This window comes from Ranitomeya imitator, chromosome 5 (assembly GCF_032444005.1).
Source record: "Ranitomeya imitator isolate aRanImi1 chromosome 5, aRanImi1.pri, whole genome shotgun sequence".
Taxonomy (NCBI): domain Eukaryota; kingdom Metazoa; phylum Chordata; class Amphibia; order Anura; family Dendrobatidae; genus Ranitomeya; species Ranitomeya imitator.
Window position 1 is genome coordinate 702,855,157 of NC_091286.1, and position 12,344 is coordinate 702,867,500.

At 60.8% G+C, this 12,344-nt stretch overlaps 1 protein-coding gene and 1 pseudogene across 1 annotated transcript in view; both read right to left on the reverse strand.

Annotated features, from left to right (window-relative positions):
• Positions 1-11,555, reverse strand: part of TMEM214 (transmembrane protein 214) — a 32,338-nt gene extending 20,783 nt beyond the window's left edge. Inside the window, exons 1-10 of the mRNA XM_069728546.1 lie at positions 11,234-11,555; positions 9,137-9,354; positions 6,138-6,288; positions 5,911-6,045; positions 5,069-5,151; positions 4,118-4,223; positions 3,294-3,375; positions 3,041-3,142; positions 2,638-2,779; positions 1,034-1,125 (exon numbers count right to left, since the gene is read on the reverse strand). Coding sequence (XP_069584647.1) covers positions 1,034-1,125; positions 2,638-2,779; positions 3,041-3,142; positions 3,294-3,375; positions 4,118-4,223; positions 5,069-5,151; positions 5,911-6,045; positions 6,138-6,288; positions 9,137-9,354; positions 11,234-11,360 — 1,238 coding nt within the window. The 5' untranslated portion in view covers positions 11,361-11,555. The remainder of the gene's footprint in view (positions 1-1,033; positions 1,126-2,637; positions 2,780-3,040; positions 3,143-3,293; positions 3,376-4,117; positions 4,224-5,068; positions 5,152-5,910; positions 6,046-6,137; positions 6,289-9,136; positions 9,355-11,233) is intronic.
• Positions 1,151-2,491, reverse strand: LOC138680769 (uncharacterized; annotated as a pseudogene).
• Positions 11,556-12,344: the final 789 nt, after the last annotated feature.

A 12,344-nucleotide genomic window follows, 5' to 3' on the forward strand; every position in this document is an offset into this window, starting at 1 on the left:
GATGAGCTGGATTCCTCATCATTTTCTTGATGATATGGGACAGCAGAGAGCGGTTCGCTCCAAAGATCACAGTGGGTGGTACTTGTGACCTTCCCAGTCTGTTATATCAGGGATTTGTGGGATTAAGAAAGTCCTGACAAAGCAATATCCCTGACAGTGGCAGAAAACTAACACTGCACATCACCCTGAAACCACCAACCCCACCGTCACACATGATGGTGGCAGCATCCTGCTGTGGGGAGGCTTTTCTTCAGCAGGGGCAGGGAAGATGGTCAGAGTTGGTGGGAAGATGGATGGAGCTACATACAGGGCAATCCTGGTGGAAAACCTGTTATAGGCTGCAAAAGGCTGGAGACTGGGGCGTAGGTTCACCTTCCAGCAGGAGAATGACCTTCAACATCCTGCCCGAGCTACAATGGAGGGTTCAGATCAGGCATATTCCTGTGTGTGAGCAGCGCAGTCACCGTCCAGACCCAAATCCCAGAGAATTTGTGACAAGATGCGGAAATTACTGATCACAGAAGTCTCCATCCAATGTCACTGAGCGAGAGGGCAAAGAAGAAGGGACAAAATGTCACCTCTAGATGTGCAAAGCTGGAGAGACAAACCCCAAAGACTGGAGGGAAAGCTGGAGAGACAGACCCCAAAGACTGCAGGGAAAGCTGGAGAGACAGACCCCAAATACTGCAGAGAAAGCTGGAGAGACAGACCCCAAATACTGCAGGGAAAGGTGGTCCTGCATAGTACTGACTCAGGGGCCTGAATACTAATGCACGGAACAACGATCAGAATTTTATAAAATCATTAGAAATCCCTGAATCACTCCCTTTACACGTCACAAATACTTGTTACTCACAGAAAATCCGAATAAAAGTTTCTGGCTGCAACGTGAAAAATGTGGAAAAGGTCCGAGGGTATGAAGACTTATTGACGGCATTGTAAGCGAGCTGTGACCCCGGGCCGAGGATCGTGCCTAGAATGGACGGGCCTCTGCAGCGTGGAGCACGGTCCTCTGTGGTGGCCGGACACTCACCTGGACTGTGACAGGTGCTTGGTGTACAGCTGCCTCCACACGCTGAAGCTGAGCGGGTCCAAGTGCAGACACTCGTACAGACTGCGGAGAAGCTGCAACATAAGAGAGGAGCTGCTGTCACTGCCGCCCGACGTCCTCACTGCTGCGCTCACACTGCCGCCCGACGTCCTCACTGCTGCGCTCACACTGCCGCCCGACGTCCTCACTGCTGCGCTCACACTGCCGCCCGACGTCCTCACTGCTGCGCTCACACTGCCGCCCGACTTCCTCACTGCTGCGCTCACACTGCCGCCCGACGTCCTCACTGCTGCGCTCACACTGCCGCCCGACGTCCTCACTGCTGCGCTCACACTGCCGCCCGACGTCCTCACTGCTGCGCTCACACTGCCGCCCGACGTCCTCACTGCTGCGCTCACACTGCCGCCCGACGTCCTCACTGCTGCGCTCACACTGCCGCCCGACGTCCTCACTGCTGCGCTCACACTGCCGCCCGACGTCCTCACTGCTGCGCTCACACTGCCGCCCGACGTCCTCACTGCTGCGCTCACACTGCCGCCCGACGTCCTCACTGCTGCGCTCACACTGCCGCCCGACGTCCTCACTGCTGCGCTCACACTGCCGCCCGACGTCCTCACTGCTGCGCTCACACTGCCGCCCGACGTCCTCACTGCTGCGCTCACACTGCCGCCTGACGTCCTCACTGCTGCCCTCACACTGCCGCGCTCACACTGCCGCCCGACGTCCTCACTGCTGCGCTCACACTGCGGCCTGACGTCCTCACTGCTGCATTCACACTGCCGCGCTCACACTGCCGCCCGACGTCCTCACTGCTGCGCTCACATTGCCGCCTGACGTCCTCACTGCTGCGCTCACACTGCCGCCCGACGTCCTCACTGCTGCGCTCACACTGCCGCCTGACGTCCTCACTGCTGCGCTCACATTGCCGCCCGACGTCCTCACTGCTGCACTCACACTGCCGCCTGACGTCCTCACTGCTGCGCTCACATTGCCGCCTGACGTCCTCACTGCTGCGCTCACACTGCCGCGCTCACACTGCCGCCCGACGTCCTCACTGCTGCGCTCACACTGCCGCCTGACGTCCTCACTGCTGCGCTCACACTGCCGCCCGACGTCCTCACTGCTGCGCTCACATTGCCGCCTGACGTCCTCACTGCTGCGCTCACATTGCCGCCCGACTTCCTCACTGCTGCGCTCACACTGCCGCGCTCACACTGCCGCGCTCACACTGCCGCGCTCACACTGCCGCGCGACGTCCTCACTGCTGCGCTCACACTGCCGCCCGACGTCCTCACTGCTGCGCTCACACTGCCGCCCGACGTCCTCACTGCTGCGCTCACATTGCCGCCCGATGTCCTCACTGCTGCGCTCACACTGCCGCCCGACGTCCTCACTGCTGCGCTCACACTGCTGCGCGACATCCTCACTGCTGCGCTCACATTGCCGCCTGACGTCCTCACTGCTGCGCTCACACCGACGCCCTCACTGCTGCGCTCACACTGCTGCCCAACGCCCTCACTGCTGCGCTCACACAGCCGCCTGACGCTCACACTGCTGCGCTCACACTGCTGACTCGGACCACGTACCTCTTTCTTCATGACTTCGGGGCAGTTTGGCGTCGCTCTGGACAAGAAGGAAGGGAAGTACGTGTGCAGCGTGCTCTCGGGGGTCGCTCCAAACGCCAGCACCTTCAGCCGGGGGTACAAGTCTCGGAGCTGCTCCTGCTGGCTGCAATATAATAGGGAGTGTGAGCACGGGACCCCCGGCCCTGACACTGCAGCGCCTCGATGAGAGCTCCCTATGCTGCATTCACAGCCGAAGCTGCAAGCATATTTCCAACATTTCCTCACATTCTACCCTCTGGTCAGTCGGCTGCATGGCTTTCAGGGAGAGAAGGTGACGCCGGCAAACCTCTGCAAGTCCCACACTGGACCAGCAGGGGGCATCTGCCATCAGGCGCCCATCCCCCGCAGCTCTGCAGTCTCATACCTGGCGGACAGCGAGTTGTTTGGCATGAAGGCGAAGTCCAGGAGCGGGAAGAAATCCTTGGGGCCAATCATCCCGAACCCCTTGGTGAGATTAGAGTGCAATCTGGGGGGAAACCGCGAGATATCACAGCACTGCGACACACTGCACCGACCCCTGCCGCCCCCGACAGCGGCATAGCGGAAATATACCAGCCTCGCAACAGACTACGACTCCCAGCATGTCCAGACAACCCCCAGCAGCTGGCGTCACTCACAGCAGGAGCCGGTCCAGGTAGGATATGGCGTAGGGTGAGAGGGTCTTGATCCCGAGCACGGGCAGCATGAAGCCGAGCCAGACTGCAAGGAGGAGACCAGCGTGAGTCAGAGTATGAAGCAGCGGGCGATGACACCCCCGCCCCGTGCTGCGGCCGTCAGCCCGCTACATACTCTGTACTGCGCCCCTCCTTACAGCACGCCAAACCTCCCCGCTCCGCCCCTCCGTACAGCACTCCAAACCTCCCCGCTCCGTGCTGCGCCCCTCCGTACAGCACGCCAAACCTCCCCGCTCCGTGCTGCGCCCCTCCGTACAGCACGCCAAACCTCCCCGCTCCGTGCTGCGCCCCTCCGTACAGCACGCCAAACCTCCCCGCTCCGTGCTGCGCCGCTCTCCCTATCCTCGCTCTGTGCTGCGCCGCTCTCCCTATCCTCGCTCTGTGCTGCGCCGCTCTTCCTCTCCTCGCTCTGTGCTGTGCCGCTCTCCCTCTCCTCGCTCTGTGCTGCGCCGCTCTCCCTCTCCTCGCTCTGTGCTTCGCCGCTCTCCCTCTCCTCGCTCCGTGCTGCGCAGCTCTCCCTCTCCTAGCTCCGTGCTGCGCCGCTCTCCTTGCTCTGTGCTGCGCCGCTCTTCCTCTCCTCGCTCTGTGCTGCGCAGCTCTCCCTCTCCCCGCTCCGTGCTGCGCCGCTCTCCCCTCCTCGCTCCGTGCTGCGCCGCTCTCCCCTCCTCGCTCTGTGCTGCTCTCCCCCTCCGTCTCTCTCCCCGCTCCGTGCTGCGCCGCTCTCCCCGCTCCGTGCTGCGCCGCTCTCCCACACACGGTGCACCCACCTTTCAGTCCCTCTGTTAGATCCGCGTATCCCGCCTGCCCCACAGCCCACATCATGGCAAGACAGCGCGCCGGCCGGTTCTGCTGAGCCCGCAACATCTCCAGGTACTGAGGAGAGATGGAGAGAGGGGCGACACATTAAATCCTCAGCTCAGAGACAGCACCACCCCAGTGCACAGGTTGTGTCTGGTACTGCAGCACAGATTCATGATGTTAAAGGGACGGTAGCGGAGCCGCGCTGAGGATGACGGGACTTCACCTGCCGCCTGCAGACTGCGGCTCTGGGGTAGAGAAGACGGAGATCGCAGCAATTCACAGGCAGAAAGCTCCGGCCGCTGCATGGAGGACGTGAACCGCGCCATGCTGGGACTGTTAGTGCGCATTGGCCCCGACACACAGAGGAGACAATCATCCAGCCAGGATTAAAGGGGTTGTTGCCTTTCAGAAAATCTTCATCCCTGGATGCAGTGTGTGATAAACTGACAACCGCTCTCCCTCCCCTGGTCCGGAGCAGGCTCTCCGCCACGTCAACAGCCAATCAATGAGCTCAGCAGAGAGAACGCCCCCTCCTCACCTGCTGAGCTCACCGATTGGCTGCTGAACTGTCAGCGTAATATCAGCACCGCAGCCAATACCAGACACCGCGCTGGACTGGGGGATGGGGAGCACAGCGCAGCTGCACCCAGGGTTGACGAAAAAGGACAAGCTCATTAAGTGTTCTGTCCACCTCCGCAGCTGAGGGTTTGTTACAACAGCGCCCAATCCTCAGTGAGCTGAAGATCTCTGTTCTGGTAGTTTGTTACAATGTATCAGTGCAGAGATGAACACAAACAGTCGTCCAACCGGGTACGACTGTGACAAACCCCCAGCTGCGAGAAGAGGTACGCACGGGACAGGCCCCGCCCACCACCGACAAGGACAGATAGCCCCGCCCCTGCTCCGCACTCAGTTACCTTCTTTAGGTTAACGGTGACGGTTTTGGGCTTGTCCAGTAGAATGGCCTGGATACAGATCCGGAAGCCGTGGACGGACTCCCCTGAGGGCGGGAGAGAGGACACAAGTCACTACCCAATCTGCAAGCACCAGCAGCCACACACACACCTCCCACTCACAGTGGTGCCATACACAGCCGTACAGAAGAAGCGATGGCCGGGCCCCCGCCAGACCGAACAGCAGCGGGCCCCCGCCAGACCGAACAGCAGCGGGCCCCCGCCAGACCGAACAGCAGCGGGCCCCCGCCAGACCGAACAGCAGCGGGCCCCCGCCAGACCGAACAGCAGCGGGCCCCCGCCAGACCGAACAGCAGCGGGCCCCCGCCAGACCGAACAGCAGCGGGCCCCCGCCAGACCGAACAGCAGCGGGCCCCCGCCAGACCGAACAGCAGCGGGCCCCCGCCAGACCGAACAGCACCGGGCCCCCGCCAGACCGAACAGCACCGGGCCCCCGCCAGACCGAACAGCACCGGGCCCCCGCCAGACCGAACAGCACCGGGCCCCCGCCAGACCGAACAGCACAGGGCCCCCGCCAGACCGAACAGCACCGGGCCCCCGCCAGACCGAACAGCACCGGGCCCTCGCCAGACCGAACAGCACCGGGCCCCCGCCAGACCGAACAGCACCGGGCCCCCGCCAGACCGAACAGCAGCGGGCCCCCATCAGATAGGCCCCCACCGGGCCCCCGCCAGATAGACCCCCACCGGGCCGACCCGCGCCTCCAACCATCTGCACGTCAGACCACCCTCCCCTTACCCACACGCCGGACCCCTCCGCACACACACGGCGGTCAGGCGCGTCACCTGCGGGTTTGTCCACCTCCTGCAGCATGGTGAATATGCAGTAGTCCAGGAAGGCCTCCATCTCGGCGGGCGCCCTCAGGAGCAGCGTGCGGATGACGCCCCTCAGCTCCCGGCCCACCAGGCAGTAGGGGTAATCTGAGGAGAGGACGACACCATGAACCCTGCTCCACCTGCGCAGCACCTCATAGCGGAGGGGCCGCCCCGCACCCGGCTGTCACACCGCTAACCGTGGGATTGGTGGCTCGGCACCGGCTCGTTCTTGGTGGTCTGCAGCTTGTCGTTCAGGTAGCCCACCAGGTCCTTCACCCAGATCAGGGGGTTCTCAGGAAACAAGGTCTGACTCTTCTCCATCTCCATCTGCAGCTCCGCCAGGTCCAGCTGGAGAGGAAGCAGCAAGAGCGGGTCACAGCGGCCCCCCGCAGAGAGCGACCCCCGCCGAGCAGAGAGCGCCCCCTCCCCCCGCCGAGCAGAGAGCCTATCAAACACATCACTCCTAGAGCAGAACTCACGAGTCTGCTGTCAGCCGGGAAGATCCCATAATGCATTGCACGCATCATCAGAGTATGTGAACACTAACTACCAACAGAATAGTGACTGCAGCTCTGAGGGTGACTGGAGCATAGCGCATGATGTAACAGCAGAATAGTGAGTGCAGCTCTGGAGGTGACTGGAGGATAAGACATGATGTAACAGCAGAATAGTGAGTGCAGCTCTGGAGGTGACTGGAGGATAAGACACAATGTAACAGCAGGAAAGTGACTGCAGCTCTGGAGGTGACTGGAGGATAAGACACGATGTAACAGCAGAATAGCGAGTGTAGCTCTGGAGGGGACTGGAGCCATAGGACATGAAGTAACAGCACAATAGTGAGTGCAGCTCTGGAGGGGACTGGAGGATAGGACATGAAGTAACAGCAGAATAGTGAATGCAGCTCTGGAGGGGACTGGAGGATAAGACACGATGTAACAGCAGAATAGTGAGTGCGGCTGTGGAGGGGACTGGAGCCATAGGACATGAAGTAACAGCACAATAGTGAGTGCAGCTCTGGAGAGGACTGGAGGATAGGACATGAAGTAACAGCAGAATAGTGAGTGCGGCTCTGGAGGGGACTGGAGGATAGGACATGAAGTAACAGCAGAATAGTGAGTGCAGCTCTGGAGGGGACTGGAGGATAAGACACGATGTAACAGCAGAATAGTGAGTGCGGCTCAGAAGGGGACTGGAGGATACGACATGAAGTAACAGCAGAATAGTGAGTGCAGCTCTGGAGGGGACTGGAGGATAGGACATGATGTAACAGCAGAATAGTGAGTGCAGCTCTGGAGGGGACTGGAGGATAGGACATGATGTAACAGCAGAATAGTGAGTGCAGCTCTGGAGGGGACTGGAGGATAAGACATGATGTAACAGCAGAATAGTGAGTGCAGCTCTGGAGGTGACTGGAGGATAAGACATGATGTAACAGCAGAATAGCGAGTGTAGCTCTGGAGGTGACTCGAACATAGGGCATGATGTAACAGCAGAATAGTGAGTGCAGCTCTGGAGGGGACTGGAGCCATAGGACATGAAGTAACAGCAGAATAGTGAGTGCAGCTCTGGAGGGGACTGGAGCCATAGGACATGAAGTAACAGCAGAATAGTAAGTGCGGCTGTGGAGGGGACTGGAGCCATAGGACATGAAGTAACAGCACAATAGTGAGTGCAGCTCTGGAGGGGACTGGAGGATAAGACACGATGTAACAGCAGAATAGTGAGTGCGGCTCTGGAGGGGACTGGAGCCATAGGACATGAAGTAACAGCAGAATAGTGAGTGCGGCTGTGGAGGGGACTGGAGCCATAGGACATGAAGTAACAGCACAATAGTGAGTGCAGCTCTGGAGGGGACTGGAGGATAGGACATGAAGTAACAGCAGAATAGTGAGTGCGGCTCTGGAGGGGACTGGAGGATAGGACATGAAGTAACAGCAGAATAGTGAGTGCAGCTCTGGAGGGGACTGGAGGATAAGACACGATGTAACAGCAGAATAGTGAGTGCGGCTCTGGAGGGGACTGGAGGATAGGACATGAAGTAACAGCAGAATAGTGAGTGCAGCTCTGGAGGGGACTGGAGGATAAGACACGATGTAACAGCAGAATAGTGAGTGCGGCTCTGGAGGGGACTGGAGGATAAGACACGATGTAACAGCAGAATAGTGAGTGCAGCTCTGGAGGGGACTGGAGGATAAGACACGATGTAACAGCAGAATAGTGAGTGCGGCTCAGAAGGGGACTGGAGGATACGACATGAAGTAACAGCAGAATAGTGAGTGCGGCTCTGGAGGGGACTGGAGCCATAGGACATGAAGTAACAGCACAATAGTGAGTGCAGCTCTGGAGGTGACTGGAGGATAAGACACAATGTAACAGCAGGAAAGTGACTGCAGCTCTGGAGGTGACTGGAGGATAAGACACGATGTAACAGCAGAATAGCGAGTGTAGCTCTGGAGGTGACTCGAACATAGGGCATGATGTAACAGCAGAATAGTGAGTGCAGCTCTGGAGGGGACTGGAGCCATAGGACATGAAGTAACAGCAGAATAGTGAGTGCAGCTCTGGAGGGGACTGGAGCCATAGGACATGAAGTAACAGCAGAATAGTAAGTGCGGCTGTGGAGGGGACTGGAGCCATAGGACATGAAGTAACAGCACAATAGTGAGTGCAGCTCTGGAGGGGACTGGAGGATAGGACATGAAGTAACAGCAGAATAGTGAATGCAGCTCTGGAGGGGACTGGAGGATAAGACACGATGTAACAGCAGAATAGTGAGTGCGGCTCTGGAGGGGACTGGAGGATAGGACATGAAGTAACAGCAGAATAGTGAGTGCGGCTCTGGAGGGGACTGGAGGATAGGACACGATGTAACAGCAGAATAGAGAGTGCAGCTCTGGAGGGGACTGGAGGATAGGACATGAAGTAACAGCAGAATAGTGAGTGCAGCTCTGGAGGGGACTGGAGGATAAGACACGATGTAACAGCAGAATAGTGAGTGCGGCTCAGAAGGGGACTGGAGGATAGGACATGAAGTAACAGCAGAATAGTGAGTGCAGCTCTGGAGGATAAGACACGATGTAACAGCAGAATAGTGAGTGCAGCTCTGGAGGGGACTGGAGGATAGGACATGAAGTAACAGCAGAATAGTGAGTGCAGCTCTGGAGGTGACTGGCGCCGCCCTGTGTGGGTCACTCACCGCCCGCAGCGCCTCCTCCAGTGTGGCCCGTTTCTTCAGAGCTGACGAGGTGCTGCCCCCCAGTGACGTCTTCTTGGAGGTCTTGCTCGGCGGCTTCTTCGGGGGCTCGGCGCTGCTGTGCGGGGGAACCTGCTCCTTGTTCTGCTCCTTGTCCTGCAGCTGCTGCTTCTTCATTATCTTCTCGAATCCTTGTTCATAGAGCGACGGCTGCACGAGGACTGCAAGAGAGGAGCCGCGGTCAGCGCACGGAGGAGACCGCCCCTCCCCCAGCCAGGACTCAGCGGCTCCGCGCTGGGACCTATAGTCCTCGCCGCGCTCCGCTCCGGGCTGGGACCTATAGTCCTCGCCGCGCTCCGCTCCGGGCTGGGACCTATAGTCCTCGCCGCGCTCCGCTCCGGGCTGGGACCTATAGTCCTCGCCGCGCTCCGCTCCGGGCTGGGACCTATAGTCCTCGCCGCGCTCCGCTCCGGGCTGGGACCTATAGTCCTCGCCGCGCTCCGCTCCGGGCTGGGACCTATAGTCCTCGCCGCGCTCCGCTCCGGGCTGGGACCTATAGTCCTCGCCGCGCTCCGCTCCGGGCTGGGACCTATAGTCCTCGCCGCGCTCCGCTCCGGGCTGGGACCTATAGTCCTCGCCGCGCTCCGCTCCGGGCTGGGACCTATAGTCCTCGCCGCGCTCCGCTCCGGGCTGGGACCTATAGTCCTCGCCGCGCTCCGCTCCGGGCTGGGACCTATAGTCCTCGCCGCGCTCCGCTCCGGGCTGGGACCTATAGTCCTCGCCGCGCTCCGCTCCGGGCTGGGACCTATAGTCCTCGCCGCGCTCCGCTCCGGGCTGGGACCTATAGTCCTCGCCGCGCTCCGCTCCGGGCTGGGACCTATAGTCCTCGCCGCGCTCCGCTCCGGGCTGGGACCTATAGTCCTCGCCGCGCTCCGCTCCGGGCTGGGACCTATAGTCCTCGCCGCGCTCCGCTCCGGGCTGGGACCTATAGTCCTCGCCGCGCTCCGCTCCGGGCTGGGACCTATAGTCCTCGCCGCGCTCCGCTCCGGGCTGGGACCTATAGTCCTCGCCGCGCTCCGCTCCGGGCTGGGACCTATAGTCCTCGCCGCGCTCCGCTCCGGGCTGGGACCTATAGTCCTCGCCGCGCTCCGCTCCGGGCTGGGACCTATAGTCCTCGCCGCGCTCCGCTCCGGGCTGGGACCTATAGTCCTCGCCGCGCTCCGCTCCGGGCTGGGACCTATAGTCCTCGCCGCGCTCCGCTCCGGGCTGGGACCTATAGTCCTCGCCGCGCTCCGCTCCGGGCTGGGACCTATAGTCCTCGCCGCGCTCCGGGCTGGGACTTATAGTCCTCGCCGCGCTCCGCTCCGGGCTGGGACTTATAGTCCTCGCCGCGCTCCGCTCCGTGCTGGGACTTATAGTCCTCGCCGCGCTCCGCTCCGTGCTTGGACTTATAGTCCTCGCCGCGCTCCGCTCCGGGCTGGGACTTATAGTCCTCGCCGCGCTCCGCTCCGTGCTGGGACTTATAGTCCTCGCCGCGCTCCGCTCCGTGCTTGGACTTATAGTCCTCGCCGCGCTCCGCTCCGTGCTGGGACCTATAGTCCTCGCCGCGCTCCGCTCCGTGCTGGGACCTATAGTCCTCGCCGCGCTCCGCTCCGTGCTGGGACCTATAGTCCTCGCCGCGCTCCGCTCCGGGCTGGGACATATAGTCCTCGCCGCGCTCCGCTCCGGGCTGGGACATATAGTCCTCGCCGCGCTCCGCTCCGGGCTGGGACCTATAGTCCTCGCCGCGCTCCGCTCCGTGCTGGGACTTATAGTCCTCACCGCACTCCGCCGCTGCACCTGCAGAGCAGTCATCACATCCCGGATCCTGAGGAACCACAAGTCCCAGCCCCCACATAACACTGCTGCCTCCTGTCATTGCTCCAGGACAGGATGCTGGGACTTGTAGTGTGAAGCCGGTGTCACCAGACGGTGCAGGGACTCAGGGGTGGCTGGGACTTGTGGTTACCCCCTCCCATGATCCTCTGCGCACTCTGGGGAGCACTCAGCGCTGGTGCCCCGGGGGATGCTGGGACGTGTAGTTCTCCGGTGACAGCTCACCCCCCGCGGTGATGGCGACCACGGTCGGTGGCAGGTTGCTCTCGCCCAGCGCTCTCCTCCGGTCCCCATTCTTCTTGCTCTTCCCGACCACTTTCCATTTGCCGTCCCCGGCAACTCCGGAAGCCATGTCTGATCCCTGCGCTCACGGTCCGCGTCACTTCCGGGAGCTCCAGGCGTCTAGCCCCGCCTCTACCATGAAAGTGGTGACGTCTTCCGCTCTGATTGGCCGTTACCCTGACAGAGAGGGGACTGCGGAGCTGGACTTGCGACTGCGCCACGTCAGCCGGGAGACTGTGCATGGGAGAGGGGCGGGCGGCAGGTCACATGACGCCTGGAGGGCGGGGCGGGCGGCAGGTCACATGACGCTTGGAGGGCGGAGCGAGCGGCAGGTCACATGACGCCGACGTTGCACATCGGTTGCTCTGGAGCTGTGCCTCAGGCTTGTGGAGGTGTCATGACAACTAGTGTTCCAGCTGTCTGTGAGGCCCGCGGGGAGTGTCCTCTCAGCTGTGTCCTCTCAGCTGTGTCCTGTCAGCCGTGTCCTGTCAGTTGTGTCCTGTCAGTCATGTCCTCTCAGCCATGTCCTGTCAGTTGTGTCCTCTCAGTTGTGTCCTCTCAGCCATGTCCTGTCAGTTGTGTCCTCTCAGCTGTGTCCTCTCAGTTGTGTCCTCTCAGCCATGTCCTGTCAGTTGTGTCCTCTCAGTTGTGTCCTCTCAGTTGTGTCCTCTCAGCTGTGTCCTGTCAGCCATGTCCTCTCAGTTGTGTCCTCTCAGTTGTGTCCTCTCAGTTGTGTCCTCTCAGCCGTGTCCTCTCAGCTGTGTCCTCTCAGCTGTGTCCTGTCAGTCATGTCCTCTCAGCCGTGTCCTCTCAGTTGTGTCCTCTCAGTTGTGTCCTCTCAGCTGTGTCCTCTCAGCTGTGTCCTCTCAGCCGTGTCCTCTCAGCTGTGTCCTGTCAGTCATGTCCTCTCAGCTGTGTCCTGTCAGCTGTGTCCTCTCAGTTGTGTCCTCTCAGCTGTGTCCTCTCAGCCATGTCCGGTCAGTCATGTCCTCTCAGCTGTGTCCTCTCAGCTGTGTCCTCTCAGCCATGTCCTCTCAGTTGTGTCCTCTCAGTT